Source organism: Brachionichthys hirsutus, chromosome 16 (assembly GCF_040956055.1).
Source record: "Brachionichthys hirsutus isolate HB-005 chromosome 16, CSIRO-AGI_Bhir_v1, whole genome shotgun sequence".
NCBI classification, from domain to species: Eukaryota; Metazoa; Chordata; class Actinopteri; order Lophiiformes; family Brachionichthyidae; genus Brachionichthys; species Brachionichthys hirsutus.
In genome coordinates, this window is record NC_090912.1 from 1,691,490 (window position 1) to 1,704,045 (window position 12,556).

The 12,556-nt window shown below is 54.0% G+C and overlaps 2 protein-coding genes across 3 annotated transcripts; both read right to left on the minus strand.

The window, feature by feature from the left end:
- Positions 1-2,278: 2,278 nt before the first annotated feature.
- On the minus strand, positions 2,279-9,168 carry eftud2 (elongation factor Tu GTP binding domain containing 2). Its single transcript, XM_068750393.1, has 28 exons — positions 9,086-9,168; positions 8,520-8,635; positions 8,270-8,432; positions 8,091-8,169; positions 7,925-8,000; positions 7,727-7,792; positions 7,609-7,644; positions 7,384-7,474; positions 7,214-7,296; positions 6,960-7,126; positions 6,755-6,879; positions 6,598-6,661; positions 6,390-6,480; positions 6,163-6,298; positions 5,944-6,071; positions 5,559-5,752; positions 5,349-5,460; positions 5,125-5,265; positions 4,945-5,046; positions 4,774-4,856; positions 4,561-4,647; positions 4,346-4,472; positions 4,161-4,248; positions 3,957-4,075; positions 3,623-3,717; positions 3,384-3,537; positions 2,621-2,728; positions 2,279-2,528 (listed from the first exon to the last, which is right to left on the minus strand). Exons 2-28 carry the CDS (start codon positions 8,622-8,624, stop codon positions 2,433-2,435), a joined length of 2,916 nt encoding a protein of 971 aa, XP_068606494.1. The 5' UTR covers positions 8,625-8,635; positions 9,086-9,168; the 3' UTR covers positions 2,279-2,432.
- Positions 9,169-10,470: 1,302 nt separating this feature from the next.
- Positions 10,471-12,316, minus strand: phospho1 (phosphoethanolamine/phosphocholine phosphatase 1). 2 transcript variants are annotated; one of them, XM_068750424.1, is made up of 3 exons: positions 12,219-12,316; positions 12,005-12,098; positions 10,471-11,462 (listed from the first exon to the last, which is right to left on the minus strand). In XM_068750424.1, exon 3 carries the CDS (start codon positions 11,404-11,406, stop codon positions 10,657-10,659), a length of 750 nt encoding a protein of 249 aa, XP_068606525.1. In that variant the 5' UTR covers positions 11,407-11,462; positions 12,005-12,098; positions 12,219-12,316; the 3' UTR covers positions 10,471-10,656. The 2 variants fall into 2 exon arrangements, with proteins under 2 accessions (XP_068606525.1, XP_068606523.1); XM_068750422.1 differs by having other exon boundaries at positions 10,471-11,567.
- Positions 12,317-12,556: the final 240 nt, after the last annotated feature.

Sequence of the window (12,556 nt, forward strand, 5' to 3'; positions counted from 1 at the left end):
GAAAGAAAGTCATCTTTATAAATGTACTTATTATTAATCATGATTCTTCCAAGCTTTGAGCTGACTAATAAACATTTTAAAATAACAATTTAAAATTACTATATTTTTGAACGCAACATTCACGGCACAGCTGCTGCATCGGATTCCACAGCATCAGACCCGGAGCGGCGAGTGTGAGTCCACTGTAAAAGATATATATGAAATAAAAAGTAGGAAAAACCTATTTCTGAGGCGTTTAAGTGTTTTACGTGTAAAAAAAATAAAATAAAAGGGGTTTTATTTAGCTTTTAATGAAGTTAAAGTCTAATTTCACCAAGAAGCTCAAGAAACTTTCATTATAATACATCAAATATTTTATGAATAACCAACAAAAACAAAGAAAAGCTTTATTTGACTCTGAAGAGGAAGATGAAGATGAATTCCGTGGACGAAGCCCAGCGATCTCCGTTCTTCTCGTCAAGCTCCTGATGTTTGGATAAAGGTCGGATTCGATGAGTTCAGCCCGTCGGATGGAAAAGGAAGCGACACGACGTGACAGGAAACAACAGATTCACCGCCAGGCCTCGCAGCAGATTCCAGTAGACGACGTCTCCGACTCCACGGAGGTCAAAGGTCACGGCTGGAAACCGCTTGGAGGAGTGTCACCGCCATGGTCTCAATCTGCGGAGCGCCCGGGATGAGGGAGTATTTGGAAAGATGCACTTTAGATGAAGAGCCTGATTGTTCCTCTTAACTCTACAAGACTCAATCGGCCCGGGAGCAAAACTCCGGCATGGATTCACCTCCGGATCCTCCGATCCCTGCGATTAGAGAATGATTCAGCATTTGTTGGCCCTTCAGGGGCCGCGTGGGGCGCCGGAGCCACGCTGCCATGCGCTCCGTGGTTTATGGCGAGGCCGCGCCCTGCTCTGACCCCGATGCACCTCGCGTCACGGGCCACGTGGGACCGTCAGCGATGTCAGGACTAACGTGGAACTCGTGGATCCCGGGATGCCTCCCGTTGGTCGCTTTGACACAATTCCCTGTTCCCGGACCGGATTCTTCCCGTGTCCGGCCCCCCTCTCCCGACACTAAAGCCGGATGCTCTGGAGGGAAAGGTCTCCGCGTGACGCGAGCTTGACTTACAGACGCAGGGCCGAGCCGGAGAGGCGGGAAGGATGAGGTGACGGATGAGGTGGCTGGGTGCAGAGAGAGGTTGACAGGAGAAAGAAAGAAGGGCTGACCCCCCCCCCCCCCCCCCCGTGCCTCCGCCAGCCCTTTGAGCTCGTCTATATTTAGCACAGGAACCACAGATTGTACGGGGAGCCGCGGGGGCCTCGTGTTCAGACCGGCCAAAAGCTGCTGCCATCCGTCTCGGCGCCCGGGGGGGCGAGCTCCATCCCGATCACGCCAGCGATGGGACCCGTGTCCTCGGATCACGTTTAGGTAACACATGTGGGGGGTGTGGATCACATTAAAGCAGATCCCCGAAAGCTCCCGCACGTCCATACCCAGATGAAGGGTGTCAATACACCCACTCTTCCTCATCTTCTTCATCCGGCGTTGGGAAAGTGCACAAAAACGTCCCATCTCTCGTCTCCCTGGAGACATTCAGTCAAAATGTCAAAGTGGGACACCACCTTCCGCATCTCCGCCACCCCCAGGATCGTTCGGGGGGGGGGTCAGACGTGAGTGATGAAGGCCCGAGCCATTCAGAAACTGCGGTCTTCATCAGGCGTGATGAGACGCCCACATCCAGGAGCTAAACTCTCGCCATCCGGCGGGCCCGGAAAGGTCGACGGCTTCATCCGTTACAGGAACTGGGGTCGGCAGAAAACCACGAGCAGTGACAGCTCTGTAGCGGAGAGGATCTCTGGAGCTGCTGGGTGAATCCCAACTTTAAGTTTAGACAGATTCTCCTGAATACGTCTGGGTTCTGGGCGATTCAGGAAGTAGCCCGTAATAAAATCCAGCCTCATGGGGGGGGGGTCGCCGTTCAGCCTCGTCACATCTAAACACTCATCAGCGCTCAAAATGTCATCCATCCATCATCCCCGACATCCTACTTTATTTTTTTCCAGGCGGACGACCCTAAACTCGGGTTCCTCGCCGCCCGCCTGCCTCCATCCATCCAGCATCCCGTCCATCAGTCACTCCCACACGCCGCCCCAAACAGACAAACCGATCACTCAGATCAACGGCGAAGAGTTCAGACTCAGTTCATCCACACAACACACGCACACACACACACCTCGGTCTGAGGTTTCATTTCAATCCAGAGAAAGAACAGAAGAAAATCTTTGAATCAAAAAAGCTTTTATTTTTTTTATCTCAGACTTCGACATTCATTTTAAAAACAGAAATGCTTCAGAGTTTTTCCTACAAAACAATATTTTGTACATATAAAAGGACAAAAAACCAAAAAAGGAGACACGGCTGGTTCCGGGTCAAGCTCACATCGGGTAGTTCAGAACCACGTCCTGCTTGGCGAGCTCCAACAACATAGGATCGTCGAAGAACTTGCTGATGCTCACGTCTTCGCTCAGACCCTTCAGGATAAAAATAAAATAAAAAATAAGACGTGAAAAGGATATTTCGTTATTGAACAGCCAGCCGACAGCCGGCCGGACAGGAAGCTCACCTTGCGCCTTCTGGTCTTGATCATGAACTCCCTGGCCAGGTGGGGGGCGGGCTGAGGCTCGAGGGGCCGGATCACGATACTCTTGTCCAGGGGGTCACCGGGGACAATCTGGAGGGACACGTCACATCTAGTAAAGACACCTCAGGCAGGAAGTGTGCTGCCCCCTAGAGGGCTTGAGCCTCGCTACAACTAAAACTCCTAATTAGATTACGGATAACGCGACACGTCGCAGCGAAAACACAACGCAAGGTCGACAAAATCTGTTCGGAAAAAAATGGAAAAAAGAAATTCTAATCGGAACTCTCCCCAAGGATCCGCAGAGATCCTTTTTCCTCCCGTGTTTGGACAAGAGGATGAATAATTCATGGCCGGGGAGGCAGCCCGTCGGTCAGAGAACGAAACGCTTCCGTTTGCTCCGTGAGCGCAGGAAACTGACGACCTCGCCGCCCGACATCATCCCGACTCGACGCTTGTCCGTGTCAGAAGCGCTTCCATCAGAGGAAATGAATGTGTGTGCGTGTCGCGGGGGCTGCCACCCCCCCACAGCTCTTCCGACAGGGGTACATCAAGTTATTCTCATCCCACCTGAGGGATATAACCCCCCCCCCTCGACCTCCCGCTGCTCCTCATGCCTGGGTGTAACTCCCCAGGGAAGCCTCCTCTTGATGTCGAGGGGGCGGGGCCTCAGAGCAGAGCCCCTTTTTTTCCCCATCGCAACAGAACGGTACGGTACTCTTCCCCCCCCCCCAAAAAAAACCCCTACCTGCCAGTGGTGGAACACGGAGAGGGCGAAGGCCTGGCCCTGCGTGTGCGTCCGCAGGTCCGTCTCGAAGCCGAAGGAGTCGATGGCGGGGATGAAGGCCTTGATGGTGTAGAGAGGCGACCCCGGGATGGGGGCGTCCTGGGTGACGTGGCCCCTGTTGGAAGGAGGAAAACCGAAGTTTCAGAAGTTATCAGCCGAGCCTGAAGAAAGACGGGCGGGGCGCCGGCCGGCGCTCATACCTCCTCCGAGCGAGCACCGTGTACACGGCAGAGACGCAATCAGCCGGAGCCTGCACCTCCACAAAGTAGTAGGGCTCCATCAGGCGGGGAGTCGCCTGGAAAGGCAGGGGGGGGGGCACATTAGGAGGGGGGGGGGCAGGAGTGCTGACCAGTGGATTTATAACACGAGCGGTGAAAGCGCCAAAACAGACGAGGAAAGAAGCCAAATTTCTGCTGCAGGAAACTTATCAGGCGACAATTAAATAAAAAGCCACGTCAGCAAAACCCCGAGCTTCAATCAGCGTAATGGAAGGAGGGCGTGCGGCGCCATCGGACGGCGGCGGACGGGCCTCACCATGAGGAAGGCGGAGTACACCACCCTCCGGGCTGTCGGGATGACCTGGCCGCCCCCCCTGTGCAGCGGCTCCTGAGCTATGACTGCATCCAGGATCTTAAACTTCACGTTCCTGATGGCTGGAGGCGACAGAGAGGCGGGGCTGAACGTCACCCGAGGGCGAGGGGGGCGTGTCCTGCACACCGAAAAGGCGGTCGGACTCACGTTCGTCGCACAGCGGCCCCTCCCTGGCGCCCCACTGGAAGCCCTGAACGATGCTGTCTTTGACCGAGCCCAGCAGCGCCTTGTCCACCTGAAGACGGCGGGGGAGGGGGGGGTTAGCAAATAAAATAAAAACCTGTCACGCTCAAAGCAGGACGATCGGCCCGTCTGATTGGTGCACATCTCACCTCGGAGGGCAGCGTGTCGTCCACGAGGATGTTGGGCCCCGTGGTGTCGGGTCCGAAGGCCCAGATGGACCGAGCGGCCAGAAGATCCCAGTCGTACTTCGTCTGGAAAAACTCTCCCAGCTTCTTCCTGCCGGGAGGAAACGGAGCAGCCGGTGGGTGTGGCTCCGACACGCGGGGGGTGGGGGGGGATTAACCCGAGAGGGCGCTCGACGTACCTGTTCCAGGTGATCTGCACCACCTCGTTCTCGATGTCCTCCGCCAGCCCCTTCTCCAGCGGCTCGGCGATCATGGTGATCTTGTTCCTGCCAATCAAAGCACACCGCCGGCGATCACTCGATGGCTCGCAGGGGGGGCGGGGGCAGGGGGCCGGACCGACACCAGACGCACACCCGGCAAAGTATTTCTGAAAATGTCTCGGCGTTACGCACTTTTTGTTGGGCGTTTCGGCGAAACACTTGAGCGACGACGTCTCCACGACGGTTTCACAGAAGGTCACGACGGGGTCGGCGACCTGCGGACGGAGACGGGCGGAGGCGCGTGAAAAAAAAACGAACGCCAAAGCGATTAAAAGATTCACCAGATCGTATCGATCCGATTACTTTGATGTCGATCTCGGAGTACATCTTGCGCAGATCGTGCATCACGCAGTCCAGGTAGAGCTCGCCCGTCCCGAGGATGACGTGTTCTCCCGACTCCTCCACCTGGAAGACGGAGACGTGTAACATTCGGCCTAAGCACCGCCCCCCCCCCCAACCCCCAACCCGCGCCCCGCGACGTGCCTTTGTGGTGAGGGAGGGGTAGCTCTTGTTGACCTTCCTCAGCCCGTCCAACATCTTCGGGAGCTCTGACGGGTTGACGGGCTCCACGGCGATCTTTATGACCGATGCCGTGTTGAACTTGAGCGGCCGGAAGATCTGCGCCTGTCCGAGGGAAACGAAAACAAACCAACATGCGGAAACGTTCCGTTTCGTCGCACCGTTTCTACCGTCTGTAAAGCCCCCACCTCTTCGTTCCCTCTGGGCTCCGTGATCGTGGCGGTCTTTACGATCGGTTGGTCGCACCCTTCGATGAGCACCCAGTTCCCGGCGGGCACTCGGTTCACTTCAACTTGGTATCTAGAAACGGGGGGGGGGGGGGGGGGCGGGGATAATATCGTAAACCGACTCCGACTTAGCGACGCCGACCTGAGTGGGCGGATCGCCGCCAACCTTACCTGGCGACTGAAATCCACAGGCGCCCGACGGTGCAGACCTGGGAGTCCTCCTCGTCCTCCAGGGTGTAGTTCTCTCCTAAAACCTTGACGGGTTGTCCCGCCTGGATGGTCCCGCTCAGAACCCTGCCGAAGGCGTGGAACTGGACGCCGTCCTCGGTGCTGTACATCTTGGTGGTGTGGCACATCAGGGGGCCCTGAAGGCCGGAGACGGGGAAAGAAGCTTCAGAGGGGCAATACGGCGGGAAGGTCGAAGCTCCGGAACGCCGAGTCAGGATTGCTTCGCCAGCTGTTCAAAACGGAACTCAGAGGACTCGGGAGGACTCGGGAGGACTCGGAAGGACGTCTGACGTCGTCCCCGAGCGGCTCCTGCGTCCGCGCTACTCACATCGGGGTCGCACTCCACCATGGCCTCCCCCAGGTCAGAGTCCAGTCCTCCCGTGTACATGTGCTCGATCTTGGTCTTGGCGCCCTCTTGTGGTGAAGGGATGTGTTGGACACACATGTCCACGAAGCCTGCAGGAAAGAGCCCAAATGTTCAAGCTGTACACAAATCTTTATTTATAAAGACAAAACAGGAAATACACAGAATAAAATGGAGTCATACCAGTGAACTCTCCAAAGAAGCGGTTACAGACCAGCCTCAACAGGGGCCTGATGTTCAGCTTCAGCTCCTCTTTAGACAGGTGGATCCCCAGCTCATCCAGGACCCGGGGCAGAGACGTGTCCACGTCTCCGACCACCTGCACCACAAAGAGGATTCGGGTGAGGATTACGCACCGAAGTCGGGACCCCCCCCAAGGTTCTGAGCTCAAAGGACTCGTCGTGCTGAACCTGTGAAAGGATCTTGTAGAGAGGCTCCAGGACGAATTCCACGAAGCTGCGCTGAGAGTTGCTGCTGGGAGCTTTCTTGGTGAACTTGCGGCTGAAAGGGAGAGAAGAAGAAAAGGAGACAACATGAGAACGTCCCCAAAGTGGACAAAGGCTTAATCTGAGAGACATTAGCATTACGTCAAATCAAAAAAAAGAAAGAGTTAATCACGTTTTAGGGTTGAAGTAAATGTCTCCCCAAAGCCGCTTGGCGAACTCATTATAGTTTATGTCCCCTGCGAAGACAAAACGGAGACAAAGTCCTCGTTAAATCCGTGAGGGACGAGATGAGAAGAGCGCGAACAGCTCGCAGGGACGCCGCTTCCCACCGTAGGTGTCCGAGTAGATCTTCGCGAAGGAGCCCAGCGTGAAGCAGGTGCTGTACTGAGAAGTGGCGAAGCAGACGTTCCCGAGGAGCGGCGACACGACCAGGTTCTCGTCTGTGGAGTACGTGCTGAGGGGGGGCGAGAACCACCGTGAGGGCGAAGCGTCGTCTACGCGAGGGCGGGGCGGCGCCGCCGCGCCGAGCCGTACCTGAGCAAGCCGTTGACCTCGTCCACGATGTGGCGGAGCTTGTAGTAAGCGTCCGTGGGCGGCAGCTTCAGCTCCACGATGAGCCGGTCCACCTTGTTGATGCAGATGGTGACGGCCATTCGCTCCTGAACGGCGTGTTTGATCAGGCGCTCCGTGTTCAGCATCACCTGGCCGGTGGGGGGGGGGGGGGTAAAGGGAGGTTTAGGCGCCGCGCGGCCGTCTGCAACACGGGAATAAAACCAGGGTGGACTCACTCCTTCCGCCGCGTCGATGAAGAGGATGACGCCGTCCGAGATCCGGATGCTGGACGTGACCTCGTCGGAGAAGTTCACGTGGCCTTGAGACGGAGAGGCGGCGGGTTTTAAATCGCGTCGAGCTCTTTAGCATCAAAGCACGCACTCAAGAAAACAAAAGCGTGCCATACCTGGCGTGTCCATGATGTTGAACAGGTAGGATTTGCCCCGAGAGTCGGGGAGGACCATCGTGACGGGAGTACTCTTGATGCCGACTCCTCTCTTTGGGACAGAAATCACCGAGTCGGCAAAGGGACGGTTTAAATCGCATTATTACGATCTTGAGAAGACTTAATCAAGGGCACTAAATTGTTCTGCGATGAATCGTCGAGTGCGCGTCGGACCGAGCCGCTCACCTCCTGCTCTGTGAAGAGGATGTCGGTGTATCGGAGCTGAAAGAGAACAAGTCCCGTCAGTCGGATGCGCGAACAACGGGCAACGGCGCCGCGTTCACTCGCCCGAGTTCACACTCACATCCACGTCGTCTCTCTTCCGGATCTCAGGATGCGTTTGTTCAATCAGACAGTCCACGAAACAGGTCTGGGGAGAGCGAACAAGGTCGCGTTTTTAGCAGGCACGCCAAAACACGGCCTCTTTAGGATGAATGTCGCAGCAGAGCCCCGACTGGAAGAACCGAACCGGGGGGAAAGGGGTCAGAAATCAGGCTCCAACCTTGCCGTGGTGAAGATGACCACAAAGGGTGACGTTACGGATCAGCTCGGGACCGTCCATCAGGTCTGCGAGGAATCTGCGAGACAGAGGAGGGAAAAGCGGGCTTCAAAGACGCTCGGGGAAACAGGCGTGGCGTCTGCGCGCATTAAAATCATTGACGACTTACTCCATGTCGTACACGGTGGCGGGTAACTCCTGCTCCATCAGGGCGAACTGCCGGTGCCTCACAGGCTTGATGATCGGCTCTGTGGAGGGGAAAACAGCCACGTTTGTGTGCTTATCTCAACAAAACAACACAATTTAACACACACTAATCAGGAAATACAGGTGAGGCTTCTCGTTCACCTGTGAGAGGTTGTGTGTCTTCCTCTTGGACTATGGTTTCCACCTCGGGCCCGTAAACCTCCTCCGCTGTCGGGTAGTACTTCTTGTCTTCGTGCAGGACGACTTCCATACCCGGGACATCTTCATCAGCGTCGGCCGGCTCGTCGTCATCGTCTTCATCACCCTGAAATGGCAGAGTTAATACCTCAACAAGTGTGAACATATTGCGTAAAGTAAAGTAAAGTAAACTAAAATTCTACTCGGCATTAACCTCATCGGCATCTCGGTCCTCTGCATCCAGGTCGTCATCGTCATCGTCAGAGTCCAGCTCTGGACCGATGTAGTTCCCAAACTCGTCATACAGATCAGCCTCCATCTTTTAGAGAACTGAAAGAGAGATGTATCGATGAAAATTTATATTTTATTGGCTTTAATTTACTGGCAAAACTGATCAATTTAAAAAGAACACATTATATAATAAAGAGAGGCAAAGCATATTCATATGTAAGATAAAATGTTGGCTTTGCTTGTTTTTACAAGAGTTTACAGAACCTTGATATCCCCACTATATCCAATGCTAGCTCCGCCTATAGCATAACACGCAGCACTTTCAGACTAGTCAGACTTTTGTCCACCTTGAAAATTCAGACGATCAATAATTTAGAGTCTTCTTAATTTGGGAATTGCTCTCGGATTATAAACGTCTCCTTTTCTTTTCTTTTGCTTGCAATGTCATCACTGAACCAAAACTAGCATGCTATCAGCTAACATGTAAAGAAATGAATGACTTCGAACGACGTTTCGATTACGTTTAGCATTTGGCTAATGGTCGCTTACGGAAGTACACTTAATCTTATCAGCCGCAGAACTCACGTATCTGTTAACGTAGACAGCAAATACTATTACGGTAACAGTATTACCACAACAAAGTAAAAATACGATGCGTCTTCACAAGATAAATAATTCTCCAAGAAGAGCCATGCGCGTGAGGTACTACTTCCGCTTTTCTTCTTCTACTGTCCTGCGGATGTCAATTCGCCGTTACTCTGACTGCTGCCCCCAGAGGAAACAGCGCAGCATCGCCCTTTCAAGCAGCAGGTTACTCAGACTTTCTAAAACTAAACGTATTATTAGACATTCATTGTAATGGCATGAATTTATAAGTAAATCACTTTCTATATAACATTTTATGGAAATTCGTCTGTCTTTATAATCGTAGCCACCAATAGTTAAGTTAAATTCCTGAGAACAGTGATAAGACTTTTGATTTGTAATTTATTTGTGATGACGTTTTTAAATCCTTGTAATTTTGATGTGGATTATTTTCTTCCTCTGCTCTTATATACTTATAAGATACCTTATAGGGCCGGTTTCCTGCACTGTCCTTGAGAATGTAAAATCGGATTTATTTACCATCGTGTTTATTATAACGTTAATGTCAATGTTCACAAATTAAAGCGCATGTCCATACTTTTGAGCACTAAATATAACTCTTCAATAGTTTCTTTTATTTATAAAACAACAAACAGATCCAACAGATGACTTGCTATAAAAAAAAGTGCCACGTAACTGCGTTTGTGTGCTGAACTTTACGAAGCACAAACTTTGGGGTTCCTGCGGTTAAAACTTTAGATTCATTTATACTTTCACAATAATATTCTGAAATATCCCGAGTATACCGACACATGGCAGTTCAAGTCAGCCATGATGCTACAGCATTGGCACTTTAAGGAAAAAACAAAACTTATACAGTCTAGTATTGCTTATTTCACTCGTTTGATGTGAGCATTTCTTTCCTCTGGAAACATATTGATCTGCTGTAGCCCTCTGTGAACCCGTGCAGGGTCGGTATGTGATTGCACGGCTCACATGACTGATGGGGGGGGGGGGGGGGGTGTGTGTGATTGGGAAACACTTCACGTGCCTGGGGCTGAGGTTTGATGATGATGATGATGAAACGAGACAGAGGCAGCTGTTTCAGTCGATGGCTTTAATTCCTGCTGGTGTCGACAGTTTATTCAGGGGGGTCTGCCCCCCCCCCCCCACAGAAAACACACAATGCATTTCTATGTTAGACGTAGATTCTCTGAGACGCTGATAGAAATGTCCACTCCCACCAGATGGCAGCCGGTCTGATTTATTGATTTGTAGATTGCACCATCCTTAACATTTCAAATCTTGAAATTAAACGACCCCCCCCCCCACCCCCCCCCCCGCCCCAAGGACGTCCTGAAGCAAAGACCCTCAAACCTTAAACTTAGAACAAAACAGGAAGGATTTCATACAACATGAACTTTAACCCACTTCCCCGTGGACGGAGGCTCCAGATTCCCCCGGTTGATCAAAGACTTTATTGCCCCATTTTATTTTTTACCTGAGAACATGTCAACAACCCCCCCCCCTCCCCTCTACTCCGCCACCAGCTTCTTCAGCCGCTGCACCACCTCCTCCGCGCTGACCCACGGGACCGTGACCGCCTTGAACTCTCCGGGCATGGACTCGTGGGTCTCCGCGATCAGCTTGTGCATGGGGAAATCTCGCCGTGGGAACGCCACGTCCCGGGGACCGAGCGCCAGCGCCGGGCAGAAGTCATTCGCTCCGTCCCCCACGTAGAAGACCCTCTGGTACGGCCGGCCCCTCTCCTGCGTCCGGCGGGCCACGTAGTCCCGGACGACCACCTGCTTGCACAGGTTGTCCGGGCAACGCGGGCAGTCGTGGGCGTGGAAAGGCCGCATCACCAGCCTGCCGTCCCTGCTGAAGGTGGCCGGGTTGGTGAAGATCCTGTGGAAGAGCTGGCGGGCGCCCACGCGGCGGAGCCACGCCTCGATGAAGAAGGCGTTGGCGTCGGACACGAGCACCGCCTCGAAGTCCTGCAGCGGGCGGGCGCGCAGGAACTGGAAGAGGCCGAGCATCCCGGGCGTGGCCGGAAGCTTCTCCATGACGCCGCGCATGTCGCTCTCCGTGACGCCGCGCTCCGCCAGGTAGGCGAGCACGCGCTGCATGTAGGCGTTGTAGCGGCCGGGCTGGTAGGTGTCCTTCAGCCACCCCGGGAGGTGCTGCCCGGGGGCCACCTGCACCACCGCGTCGTCGCTGGTTTCATCCACCACCGTCTCATCGAAGTCAAAGAAGATGAGGAAGCGCTTGTTGGGGGGGGCCATGACGTCGCCGCGGCCGGACGCCGGCTGCTGCTGCTGCTGCTGCTGCTCCCCCTCGCCTGGGGGGTGGGGGGGCGGGACATAACAGCAGTTGAAGAAAGAATCCCCCATGATTGACGGGCGCAACACCGTTACTGCCGCCAAGTGGCGTCAAATCTCCATGTCTGCGCGATAAAGAGGAGGGGGGGGGGGGGGTCATCCAGCTGCATAAATGAAGCTCACCGGTAAATAAAGAGAGAGAGAGAGAGGGGGGGGGGGGTCATCCAGCTGCATAAAAGAAGCCTAAATAAAGAGAGAGCGAGGGGGGGGTCATCCAGCTGCATAAATGAAGCCTAAATAAAGAGAGAGCGAGGGGGGGGTCATCCAGCTGCATAAATGAATCTTAAAGAGAGAGGGGGGGGTCATAAGCTGCATAAAAGAATCTTAAAGAGGGGGGGGGGGGTCATCCAGCTACATAAATGAAGCTTAAATAAAGAGAGAGAGAGAGAGAGGCCAGCTGCATAAATGAGGGGGGGGGGGGGGTTATATTGTTGGGGTCACGTCGCCTCTTCATGCAGACCCTACAAGCCAGCAGAACCGAACAGACACGCAGCTCGTTTACCTTCGTCCGTGCGTGTCTCCGTGCGTGTCCGTCGCTCTCACGCGCGTCACCGATCCGCGGCTTTCAGGTGTTTTTTTTTCTTTCTTGTTTTTGTCTGGAAAAACAAGACGCGTCAGCGGCGGTGCGCAACTGCGGCGCGTCCGGCAACGGAGAATAAAACAAGCGCTCACACAAATATAAAGCAGAGAAAACACAGCGTGGGTTGAATCGTTACCGTCGCCGGTTGGTCCGAGTCGATCCGGTCCCGGAGACGGAGTTCATCCGGCGAGCCGACAGGACGCGGCTCTTTTATACGGGACGAATCCACATCAGATCCGCGTGGCCGCGGCCGCGCCGATAAGCCGGCCCCTTTAATAACAACCCGCTGAGCGCGTTCGCGATGTTTTCGAGGGGAGGGGGGGCGAGGGAGGAACGTGCGCGTCACGCTGCAGATCCAGTCCACTGTTTGTGTGCCTTTATTGTTGCTCGCGTTGCGCAACTTTATTTGGACGAAGATACACGATCTATAATAAAGAGACCCCCCCCCCCCCTAAAATAAAATCCACAACGCTC